The sequence below is a fragment of the Platalea leucorodia genome (genome assembly GCF_965183815.1).
Source record: "Platalea leucorodia genome assembly, chromosome: 1".
Lineage (NCBI taxonomy): Eukaryota > Metazoa > Chordata > Aves > Pelecaniformes > Threskiornithidae > Platalea > Platalea leucorodia.
The window spans coordinates 55,526,444-55,539,714 of NC_138823.1; the positions used below are offsets into that span (position 1 = coordinate 55,526,444).

General features: G+C 39.8%; 1 protein-coding gene across 1 annotated transcript in view; it reads left to right on the forward strand.

Moving 5' to 3' along the window:
• The window catches only part of ARHGAP28 (Rho GTPase activating protein 28), a gene marked incomplete at its 5' end in the record, with an annotated part of 73,741 nt that overhangs the window by 29,452 nt on the left and 31,018 nt on the right, over nucleotides 1-13,271 (forward strand). Inside the window, one exon of the mRNA XM_082309705.1 lies at nucleotides 11,866-12,068. Coding sequence (XP_082165831.1) covers nucleotides 11,866-12,068 — 203 coding nt within the window. The remainder of the gene's footprint in view (nucleotides 1-11,865; nucleotides 12,069-13,271) is intronic.

The window sequence follows — 13,271 nt, forward strand, 5'->3', positions numbered from 1 at the left end:
AGGGCTGACAAAGCTCAGTTAGAAAATTCAGCCAAGCTCTGCAGGACTTACTAAAGATTAGCAGTTCTATTACTCATGGTGTACCATAGCTTTAAGTCACGAACTAGCTCTTGCATTTTTAACCCTCTTCTGTGGCAAAACATCTGTGTGATTTTAGAGATGTCACTTTACTTCCCTCTGTAATTCTTGTTTGACATCTCCATGTTCCTGTTATGATGAATTAGCTCTTGCCCATATAGTTAATTAAACATTGCAGGGCCTGGTTGGGGTGTTTTAGTAGTTACCAAATTCTTGATTCTGTTGGTACTATCCACTGCATGATGATTTGGTATCTGGTTTCAGATTCCCAGCTGTGACTGAGGACAATTCAACACAGCTTAAAGAGACAATTATCCAAAGTCCTCTTTCCATTCTCCCAACGCAACCTGGTGCAAATGCAGAACAGCTTAGAACAAACCAGAACAAATCAGTAACTGTCAAAATAGCCAAGAGTAGTCCCTTCCTGTAATACATGATGTCTACAAAAGGTGGTGTAGAACTTTCTAGCATGGTTCTGGGCCATCTAGGGTTTCTGCTTCCCAGGAGAACATGAATGGGCATTTTGTACCTATGTTAAGATGCTTGAAGCTAAGGTAATATTGTCCCTGTACGTCTTCTGAGCATTGAAGACTTCCCTCCAACATGAGCCCATTGTCCTCAGAGTTTTCCAAGAGCTACGTCTTACTTCCCTGGTGTCAATATTAAGACATTTAAACTTCCAAACACTATGCACAAGAGTCATTTGGCCGGCTTCAGCAGGGCTGCTTGTAGGATTCAGAATTACTCATATCAGTGAGGAACTGCAGACAAAAGCACCATGTTTTGCAAATATTAGTGGTCCCTTTAGCTACAAGAGCTTCAGGAGCTGCATATATTTGGAAAGTTAGCTTTGAAATACCTGGCATACTGCAGCTTCCCTCAGAGTGCTCATAGATGAAATATTTGAGATAAACCTCTAAAATAAAATAAGCATGACAAAAAAAAGGTAGTTGAAGGCAACTGGAAAGCTGCTATGCATCATGTACTAGTATTCCCATTTAAGAGGTGATTTTTCTTATTCTGTTATTTGCCTTTTTATGGGCATTGTAAAGAAGTGTAACCTAGTCAAGCATTTCCAGCTCTCACAGGAGTTCAAGTGGTTTGGAAGCATCACTGATTCATTTGGCTCCTTACATAGAAAGGTTATGTTTTCCACAGGCACATAATACAACCATTTGAACACAAATTAGAAAAATACCAGTTGAAATTTAGGGTGTTGCCTTGAAAATTCTCATGAAGATATTGCCTCCATCTCCTTAGCATAAGCCTAGAAATCACTTTAAGATCACAGAAAACTTTTTGTACCTAATTGATTGGAATTGTATAGCCAAAGTATAAGAATGTGCATTGTTTTTTCCTTGCCCTCTTCATGCCTCTATTGAAGACCTGAGAATATAATAAAATAAATTTGATTTTCTGGTCCATTGATTCCTTAAAAAATGGAAACATCTGCTCTTTGGACACCTGTGATCTTCTGCTTGGTGTTCCCTGTCTGTTGTGTTTGTCTCCATCAAATTTAAGCTTCCATTCTTCATCTTCAGCTCTGCTCTGTCCTTTCTTGTGGTTACATCTCCCACCATCTCACCAGGACTTTTCATAGTACTGGTAATGCTACTAGTATCATCTGGCAACTCAAGAGGTTCTTGCCAACACATTTCTGTACCTACATTATAAATTAAAATTCTCTAGACCAAACTGCAATAGGAGTCTTCTACCAGCTTTTGCTTTAAATTCAGCTTTAGGCTTACACATTTATGCTTGTACAGTTATCAATGTCCTGAATGGGAGAAGTTACCAAATAATATACTGCTATTTAATTTTAAAGTGAGTGAAACACACTAAAATTTTGACCAAAAAGAAGATGAGTGAATTAGCAAGAAATTAGTTGTTCATTGTTTCCCTCAAAAATGTTGGTCAAAAATCTACTTTAATACAGCTTATTTTTTAAAGCTTAAAGGTGAAATGTGCACCACATTAGCAAAACTTCTATTGGCTTCAGCAGAGCCAAGAGGATTTACCTCTGTTAATATTGCCTAGCTGTTTGGAATTTTTTAGTAGTTAATTTTTTTAGAATGCAAAGTACCATAGTTGCTTTGACTCTGAGCTTTTTGTAAATATTTAGAACTGGATGGAGAGAGAGGCTGGTGTGTGGCTTCTTCTGATAAGGAGATATGACAGTCAAATGCGGTTGGAGAAACGTGTGGGAACACACCCATCAGCTGCAATCCTCATCCCTTGCACTGTGTGTCAGGTCCCCCTATGCCACACTGGTATCACCTCCTCTCTGCACAGAGCCCTTATCAGCTTCCCTGCTTGCTCCACCTCTACACAAGGCTCCCACCCAGCCCAGCAGCACTTGCTTTCTGGAAAACAGAAAAGGAAGGAAAAGAGGCAGGGTTCAGGGTTGGCTGCAGATGGAGAGATGGAAGGGTAGAGATGAGGTCTCATGTTGCTTCAAGTCATCCAGAATAAAGTCACAGACTGTTCTGGACATTGACAAGAATAATCAACAGATAATGTGCTAAAAATCTGTTTTTCTGTAGTTTCCACGTTGATGTACTTTCCATCGGATTACAACTGATGCGTAACCATGTTTATTCAGGTAAAAATAGGAACATAGTGCTTTGAGATATTCTCCAAGATTCATCTACATTGCTTTATTCAGTGTACATTCTTCATCTACACTGCTTTATTAAGCAGCCTCATTAACAAAAGAACAGTCTATTCAACAAATTGAGACTCTTCCAAAGTAACTCATACAATCTTCAGCAATGTGCTTGAGTGGCAAAAAATAGAATTATGCACACATCTTGATTTTTATTTGGCTGCAGCATTTTCCAGCAAATTTTTCATTCCTTCTGACTGATTCAGTATGCCACAAAGTACAATACACCATGGAAAATACAGGCTGAGGGTTCAGAATTGCCTGACAGCCAACACAGAGCTGTTGAGAAAAATCTAAATGGTGAGAAGTACATTTGCTCATGAAATTTTTGTGATTTGTAATAACTTCAACATTAGCAGTGCCACAAAGAAGGATGTTCTGAATTTAAACATAAGGGATAAATTAGGCCAGTGGGGTTGTAACAGTTTATAACTATTTGAGAATCAGATCCAAGATTTTTATAGTGACAATGTGACGTTGCTTCTCACTGTGTTGAAAGCTTTAACAGTATCTTGACCACATAAGCATTTTTTTCAATAAAATAGCTTTGAAAGATGTGCATTGCTTAGCTTTAAAAGTTCAGTGTGTTGCTTTATGTTACTTCAGTCCAGTCCTGTGAACGCTATTAAGCACAATGTTCAAAATGTTTTCTCATGAATTGCAGGATAACCGATACCATTCATGACTAAAATGTAAATGAATACATTAGAGAGTTTACATATTCATATTTTGTAGCTCAACCATTGCCTCCCATATACATTAAAACACATTTAAAGGAAAACCCAATATCTCATGAAAATAAGTACTGCTTGTTTGCTTAGGTCCTGAAGCCTTTGAAAAAATTGTAATGTGTGGAGTGGTGACATTTACTTAAAAGGGTGCATTAATTATAGGAAGAGAGAAAGTAACAGCTGGAGTTCGCTTAAAGCTAAGCACAAAGAAAACTTCAAAGATATATTGCATGACTTCGAGCTCCTGTTTAGTTTATATGTTCACTCTCTAGAAGTATCTGCCTCCCTTCATTGATTATGTCAGGAGCTTAAAGAGCTTCACTTGAAATGTATGTGGTTGCATTAGATGCCTTCCAGTAGGTAGTATAGTCCAGTTCTTTATGTTGTTACCTTAATTCAACGAAAATGACTGAATTTGTCTTTTTAAGTGCTTCAGAGAGAGAAAGTCCTATAAATACTGTGAGTTCCTTAATGATAATAATCATGCTGGTTGAAAGTATAGCTCCTTTAGAATGATATAAAATAAAAATAAGTATATATTCTTCCACAATTGCCACTTAAATGCACCAGTGTTAGCAGCTGTACTGAAAGCTGTAGAAAGTTTGACCTTTTATGTTTCAGTGTTTCATTGTGCCTGATGAGTATTTTAATCTTTCTTTTTCTTTAGAAAATCTAGTTTGTGATTCCAGAGCCAAAAATCTTTTAACACTGTCCAGTTTACATCCACAGTGGGTTTTACTTGGTGTACTTTGCTTGTTGAATGATTTAAGCTTCATCTGAGCTCTCTAACCTGTGCATTTCCTGCAGTGTTAACTGTATCCTGTTGTGTTATAAATAATGAGTCTGGCTAAGCGTGAGTTGCTGGCAAAGGCTTATCAATTTTGTTGTGAGAGAAGATTCTGGATTACTCTGCACATTACCCTCCTTCTCCCAGCCTCCTTGGTATTTGTAGTTACACACACATGCGTGCATAGTGGCCTGACATACTCCAGTTGGCTTGAGAGAATGCTACGCCCAGGGAGGGCTTACAGGGCTGTTGCTTACCTTCGAAGTGACACTGCCAGAGCAGTAGGAAGCAAAAGAGAAATACAGCTTTTCCACTGCCTTTTGTGAGAGTTTTCTCACTACTACAGATAGCTCTATGAGGAGGGACTGAGTGAATGCAGTGAAAAGCATTAAACTGTGCCATACCAGAGTTTAAGCAGGATGTAGTGCATTTGTGCTTCCCCCTCTCCTTTTCATTCATGTGACTGCTTCATCTTTGCTTGCTACTTTGGGTAAGACACCAGGTAGCTGCTTGCACCAAGCCGCAGAACGAAACGTGTCTGCTTCATACTTACTGTGTGGCTGAACCAAGTAATTCATCCCAAAGACTGGTAACCTTATAGTAGTATATCCAGGGCTGCCATACATCTTGATTTCAAATTCTGTCCAGGTGGAATTTGAAGGGTTTGCCTTGGATTTTGGGGTGCTCAACTACCTAGCGATCTCTCTGGGTAAGTGCCAGACAGATGGAATTTTTGGAGGCACCTAGTCAACATGAGTGGATAAATTGTACAGTGCATGCACAGTGAGCCCAGTGCTCCTGGAGGCCTTCATCAGCTCTGAGGCGTATGTACAGTGAACTGTCAGATTCACTGTCTTCAATGCTCAGACACAAATCATTTGTACTGTACATGCACAATAGATCAAACATTTCCTGGAAGCACGGGATTTCCTAAGCCCGCAGTACATAGCCCACGTGCCTATGTTTCTTCCTGGAAAACTTTGGTCTGCTCTAGATATGTGGATTTATTTCATATAAAAGCAATTGGACTTAAGCAAGCACCACCACAACAAAAGAATTTGTCACCTCTAACAATAAAAATATGTTGGAAATGTTTAAGATGTTTAAACTAGCTGCTCACAACCAGCTTTTGCCTGCTGTAGGCCTTGGCCAGATGCTTCTTATCTTGCCCATATCCATTGAAAATTACATCTAACATACTCTGTCATGATCTTCTCATGTCCTTAAGTCTTCAGCATTCAAAACTAGCTTATCCTGCTGCCTCTTAGTCTACATGAAAAGAATCTTTTTCCAATTCACTTGAAAAAAAAAATGGTTAACAGAACGTACTCTTGTTAGTGTTAATCATTTGGGAATCCCTGCTGCCCTTTAGGAACAGCCTTGTTAGGAGAATGAAGACAAAATAGAGTCCCTTTCAGATTTTGACAGACACAATTGAAGCCATGTAGTGCACTGTCTCTGTCCCATCGAGCCAGCGCTGGAGTGATGTGACTGCCAGTGTGGAGGAGAGGTCTGGGTCATGTCCCCAAAGGTCATCGTTGCCAGCAGGCAATACCTAGCGAGTATATTCCCTGCACTCCCCTAGCTCAAAGGGTCTGATTGTGAGAGCCCTCACATTGAAACCTACAAACAGAGAGAGATTCTTCTGCAATCTTCACGCTCAGCCGCAGAGCGGTCACAAAGTGGCCCTTGTTACAGACAGGGGACTTCCCTACCACTTATGAAAAAGTTGCGTAAGAGAGAGCTGAAGAACCCAAGGTGAAATGCATTTTTAAATGCTGGCAGGTAACACTGGCATGCAAACTCTACAGCTGAATCTCCTAGCTCCTGTTAGTAACTTTGATGAATTGCAGATGAGTTATGAATAAATAAATGAAACTCTTTTAATTCCTTTAAATCTTATAAGTCTTATAAGTCTTTTCTCATTTAAGTCTTTAAAGATTAAGACTCATTAAACAAGTCCTTTTGGTCCACAAAACGTTTCCGGAGACAGAAAAGCATCTTTAGAAATAAAATTAATAGTTGACAGAAGCATATTTTGTAGAATGCTTTGTAGACATGCAAAGTACTGAAATCCTGTGCTTTCAAGTCTAGCTGATATAGTAATGTGATAACTCAGCTTATTTTCAAACCCAGCTTTGTAACAAAGAGCAATCATCAGACTAATATGATTTTGGAGTTCTGCTAGGTAGCAGGATGAGAAAATTATTAATGAAATAAAAATCTATTCTGCTTCTCATGTCAACACTCTGTTACAAGGGAGGCTGGGTGACACCTCCATGAAATCAATGAGCATGATAGGTTAAATATTTGCTATGCTAGATGTTAGAGAAAGAAAAGGGAAACATTAGGATCCCCTGCCTACAACTTGCCTAACCTCGGCAAGACAATCAGAAACAAAAGTGTGCAGATGGAGTTGTGGCGATATTGCCTAAGATATGCCCCTGTCTGTGGGCAGAAGCCACCAAGCATGGAGAGAAGGAAACAAGCAGACAGCAAGCAGTGCTGGAACAGGGTCACCAGGAAGGAACCAGAAGACAAGAGATTTGAGGCAAGAGTGAACTGTGCCATGAACTGTGCACAAAGATACTACTTCCAATTGCTGGACTCTTTCTTTGCCTGGGGCACAAAGATACTACTTCCAATTGCTGGACTCTTTCTTTGCCTGGAATTTGTACACATTTTATGAAAAAAAAAAAAAAGAGAAATATTGGCACATGATTGATAGCTAACATTTCAGAACAGAGGAAAATATAGTTCTTAATAAAGAGGAATAAATTTTGTTTCCCTATCAATGCAAGCTACCATCTCGTTTTTTACATTTGGGAAGAGCTGAGCAGAGAGAGGGTAATTATTTTTTGTCAGAAGTTGGTGAATTGTTATGATAAACCAAAGGATAGAAAGATCTGGATACAGGAAACAACACTCCGTGCTGCCACTGTTGTGTTTTTCAAGCACTACTGATTTCATTGGATTAAGCGGCTACACTGATAGAATGATTGCAATATGAAAAAGTGGATCTTGGTCCTAAAATGACCAGGAGAATTTGCTTCCTTCATCTTCCCCATTCCTATAAAAGTGACTATTGTGGTGAGGCAGGTTCACAACCCGCTGAATGAAATGAAGCATAATGATGCACACGAGTAAGATGTCCCGTCTCTCTGTGTAAACAAGGATTAAATGCTGGTTTTAACTACAAGATGGCTTTATTGCTCCCATTTGTTTTATGGATTCTTTACCACCCATTACTTAATTAAACTGAAAACACAAGCCTGGCTTTATCATTAGTCAGCCTGTGAGCAATCATTAGGTGTCACTGAACCAGCTCTTCGTGTGGCTTGACAAACCTTCACTTTGGGGATAGGATAAGAATTGCTTATTGGATTTGGCTTGGCTATCCTGAAATCAATGTGTGCTGTCAGACCGTGAACAACACACTTCTGCATGATATACGAATATAAAATATAGGTTCAGTGGGCCTGGTTTGCTATTGCATTTCATCAGAGTTATAAACATACACCAGGGCAAAACCAGAGTCACACACAGTTGAATCAGCCTCCTTGTGCCCCATGGAAATACCCTACTTCTTTGCAAAAATCTTTCCACAGAAAGCTTTCTACATGATATCATCATATTTCCCCTTACTGGCACTCTTTAACCCTTTCTTCTGTGACCAATATCCAGTAACAGAGGAGTTCTTTGATAACATTGGCCGTTGCAGTATACTTTTCTCTTCTTTCTTTTTCTTTTCTTTTTCAAGGGTTTGGGTTTGTGTCTGTGTGGCTTTTTTTTTTAATTCCACCCTGAAAACAATTTCAGTTCGTTCAGTGGAGTCACTGTAATTTTTGCTCAGTGCTTTAAGGTTCTTCCTTCTCTCCCAGCGTTTTCCATCTAGCAAGCCAGAATCTGAGATCCCTCTTGTGTTTAATTTAGTCAGCCTTTCAGATTAGCTCACTGCTGCCTGTGTGTGAGAGGGAGCAAATGAAACTGAGCACGAGCTTCATGATTACTACTTACCTAACAAGACTGGTTTTCAAATTTTCTGTAAGAACAACAGATTTGGCTTAGTGAAAACATTTTATCCTTGTAAACTTCTCTACAGACACTGAGAAAAAGAACAAACAAGCCAGAAAGCCTTGAGGGTGAAAAAAGTATCCAGAACATAGGTTTTCAGCTAGGAGAGTTCCCAGACGACAGGCAACCTGGGCTTGTTCAGCTATTTCTGAGACAGGCAGGCAGCTTGCTGAGTCAGTGCTCATTCAGTGTCCTTCAAGAATGAATTAAAAGTGGTGAAGAATATGCTTTGCTTCCTCAGTAAGTAGGATTTTTTTTTTTTTTTTCTTGAAACTGTTTTGAGCAGCTTTGGCTGGAGGAAATGGAGACAACTGCCATTATCACATAAAAGCGAGACCACTTCCTCCAGGACAAAAGCCACAGGTATATAGGTCAAAAAGGCAGCTGGAGGTCTTTTCAAACATGTGAGCTTTTAATAGGCAGACTCAGAATAATTGCAGAAGGCTTGTACCAGACCACCTGGAAGCAAGCTTCAGCTGTTTACCAATAAGGATAAAGCACCTTTGCCTAACCTTTCTTGTTACAGGAATTTTACACAGCTTGATTTAATCTGGGCTGAGATAACAAGCCTCAGATATGAGGTTTTCAAGAGACTTTGTTCAGCTGATTTTCCAAACAAGCGCTGTACTTTTAATATTGTAAATGCACGTTAATTACCCAGGAACCTTAGACGTATTTGGTAAAGCTGGTTGTCACAGCAGTTGTTGCCATGCTACGTGGTCTGTTTTGCATTTAGCTTTTTGGTATGGTAATATTACAAAATAACATACTCACTGTGGGGAGAAAAGAAACAACCCGCCAAGCCTCTTTCTTCCTAATATGGTGAAATAAAAAGCCTTGGTTTGAGCTAGCTGAAGTGCTGATGGAGTCAAAGCCCAAGGATCAGTCTGGTGTGGTGCATGAAGAGCACAAGGGTCGTGGTTAAGATTCACACTGGGAGAGCAGGAAATGTTTAAATTCCCTGACCATGACTAAATGATGGGAGCCAGTGATGCTATCAGGGAAAAAGCCCTCTTCTCATCCCAGCACGTGTTTGATTCCAGACTGGCGAGAGCATTTCTTCCTATGATTGCTAGTGTGGGAGCTCTGGGCTGTGCTATATAGCAGATGTAGGGACTTATTTTTCACAAAGGTTTATACTAAGCAGGGATATGAATTGCTCAGTGGGCAGAGCCCCGAGTTAAGGAGGCCGGGGAGGGACAGGTTGCTGCCAGATGATGGGCACCCACTCCACACCTCACACCAGGCTGTGGCTTCTCTCTGCTTGTACAGCGCCCAGTGAAAAGGGGCCCCAAATGCCATTATAGTGCCAGGAAGTTTTGCCTTTTTCCTTATTTGTGTTCACTATCACCTTTTAAACAAAAGAGTGCAGCTTTTCACAGCAGTAAGCAATTGGCTGGTGGGAGCTGTTTCCCCCGTCCCCATCAGCTCCCAGCTGAAGAGGTGGGGTTTTCTGGCTGCTTCTCAGGGGTTCTGCTTCTGCTCATTAAAAACTCTGCTTGGGGACGCTTGGTTCAGTATTAACTCATTATATTTAAGTCCTGTGAGACTTGCATTTTCTTTTTCCTTGCTGATGGCAATGCAGGGAAGAGAGATAGGTGAATCCATAAAAAAAACAGAGGCCAACACGTCCAGACACATAATTCCAGTAATTATGATTTATCAGGTACCCCAGTCATCTGAGGCTTTGCAAACAAAAGCCAACTGAAATGCTCACATCTCCCTAGAGGGAGAGCTACATGGAAAGCACTCAAATAGCTTTAACCACACTTGTGTCACAAATTCTTTTCAGATTTGGTGACCGTGGCTTGTTCAAATTAAAACAATAACAGTTTCAGCACTATGTTTAAAAGCAAACAATCATTTGCTGTTTATGAGGAAAAAAAGGATAGAAACACTGAAGATAGCACTTCTCTTCCTGGAGGACGTGTCTCCACAGCACCATAGTACATTTTATTCTGCCGAAATATTGTCACCCGTCAGAAAGCTTTGCTTCCCAGCAGCTGACCAAAAGCACATGGGCAGGTTTGGCAGCTGAATCGTCCGTATGACACTTCCCTGTGTTCAAAAAGGGGCAAAGACCTGAGCTTTGCCTTTTTAAAACACTGATAATGTCCACAGCTGGCTTTGTTATGCTCCATTGTTTCCACTGCAGCTCCCCAACCTGGGGCTCAGACCTAACCCAGAAGGAATTGCCTGGGACCACCCAGACAAAGTGAGGAGGCTCCAGGAGCCTCAGGGAAGCAGCCAGCCCTTCACTGACGAGGCGGGATGCAGCAGAGGCAGCAGCACAAAGGGGGAAAAGCATGCCCAGTCGGCTTTATTAAATAATATATTGTTTATACATCCATTATGAAAACTTTGACAAGGACGGAAGTACGGAAAAGGAAGTATCCTTTTTTTTAGTGGAGTAAAAGTGATGCCTGTGGTTTTAAACAAAGGCCTGTTGGCAGGATGATGCCATAAAGAAAAGGAAGAGAAAGGGAAACTGCATTTGAATTAATTCAGATAAGTGAAGGCCACAAGACAGAATTTTCCATTAATTCCTGTAGTCTAGCTCTCTGCCATAATTACATTACCTCCTGACTCCTTTGTACAAATATTGTTGTGGTTATTATTACTGTTTACTGTAACTACTGTAATTACACTTACAAAGGCTGCTTACAGTATTGCAATCGTAATAATGTGAAAGACCAAAGTCAGACAAGACTTTTGTGGTGGGTGTTTTATAAGATTTTGTATGACCTTGTATAACTGTCTTCAGCTGCAATAATTTACAGTGGGAAAAGAAAAGAACAAAGGGGTAAGGAGTGAACTTCTTCGTTTTGATTCCATCACTGTATTGAATTGTAACTTGAAATTTGATTTTTAGTGAATCATAATTTTTTTTGAACCTGTGATGAAAACCTTCTGTTTGGCCTAAAACATACTATTTCATTTCAAAGACAAATTTTGTTAAGATTTCATTTATTTTAATTTCATTTTTAAAATGGATTATTTTTAAAGGATTTTCAAATAAAAGGTAATTATTCTTCTAAATCAAAATATTTCAAGTTTTTAATTCTTTTCTGGAGCCAAGATGAATTTGTAAAATATGTCAGGGTTCCCAAGTTTAATTATTTTTCCCCAAAGAAGTTTGCACTGAAATGTTTCAGCCAGTAAGCAAAACAGGAAGGGATAGAAAGAGAAATGGAGACACAGAGAAGTTAACATAATTTTCCAGTGTCTCATTAGATGGGTATCAGTGTTAGAAACAGAAATTGCAACTCCTGAGTCCCCCTGTATGGTGTAAACCACTGAAGGGTATTAAAGAGATAAACTGTTAGATGCAAAATAAATTTCCAGCCATAAATGTTATGAGCAACAGAGATCATGAAGACCACCAGAACTGTGCACTTTGCCTCCAACATCTCGTTCCCTGCTCCCTGGTACAGTCGCAGTCGAAGCCCTAGTTGCAGGCTTTGTCTGCATGGTACAAGTTAGCATGATGGAAAGAGAGTATTTTTATTTTCATCTCTATCTCTTTTCAGAAAGTCTCTCCCTCGTTGTCGAAGAATTAACAGGATGCTTTCCAATGAGTCGGCACCTTCTCCTGCATTCAGTCGCTCCAACTCACAGGCCTCCATGGACAGTACCTCCATGGAGGACTTCTGGTGCGAAGTAGAGAGCATCAAGGAGAGCAGTGAAGATGGATCTGAAGAAGCAACGCTCTTGGAGTTCAAACCTGCTGATGGTAAGCACATGAACACCACTTCTTCCTCACACCTGGACTTTGCCTTGTCTCTTTAGTGACGCCCTGGTCTCTTTCCTACTGTCATCCAGTATGAGCAAAAATGCTAGGCTGGGTCTATGGTCATTGTAGCTCTACTTCTGAATGTCACAGTACGAGAGATCACTGGAGAGAAACAATAATTCAGTCTGGTTTATGCACTGGTGCTGGTTATTGACTTCTGAAGTAGCTTTTTTTGCACCAATTTTATCTGTACTTCAAGAGGACAGATATGGTGTAATTCAGAAAAGAGAGGCACTAAATGAAAACTTCATCTCCAGCATTAAATAAAATAAACCAAAACATAGAAAAGAGCAAAAAAGTTCATTTGGTATACTGGAATTTTCAACTTTCTGGCTTTTGGTAGGATATAATGCAAAAGTTAGGAAAGTCTTGAAGCAGTTTTTAGTTAGATATCGTTTGCTGATATTGGAAATTTGATAACTGCGTGTTTCTCTGAGATTGCCCAATTTAGATACAATTCAAGAAAAGATTAAATAAGGCTGACTATATGGATGCCTACATCATTCAGACTCCCCACTTGTCCAAATTCATTCATCACTTATACAAATTATGCTGAAGGTATTACTACCTCATTCTGTTACTTTAACGTTTCCCTCTCTTCTTTTTCATAATGTATTTGGAAAAATATGTAATAGTCTGCACTAGCTTGTTGCAATGCAGCTTTGTGTTAGATGATTTGATAACATCTAGAACAGCAGTTCTCATTTTTTTCCAGTTATGACCCAACTTACAAATGCATTATATTGTGCAACACAAAATATCAGGTGTTACTATAGGATGAAAAAGAATTTCTTTTGAGGTCATGACCCACTGATAACTGCTGCAGCCCTTTTGTGGATCATGGCCGCTAGTTTGGTAGCTACTGATCTACGGATAGATTTTGAAATAATGGTATGTTCTTTCCATACAATTATTAACACGAGTGACGATGTATTTTTCTTACCTTGACATGCAATGGGATGTCATTAATTCTGCTTCCAGGAAGAAGGGTGAAAAGGGGGAAAGGGTGCTACTTTATTAAGCAACCAAATATGTAACCAGTCATGGTAAATATCCCACACAGAGGTATATAGCTCCAACCATGTACTGTTTCCATGGGGAACACCTCCCACTCTCTAGTTCCAGGCAGGGCTCTCCTGGAAG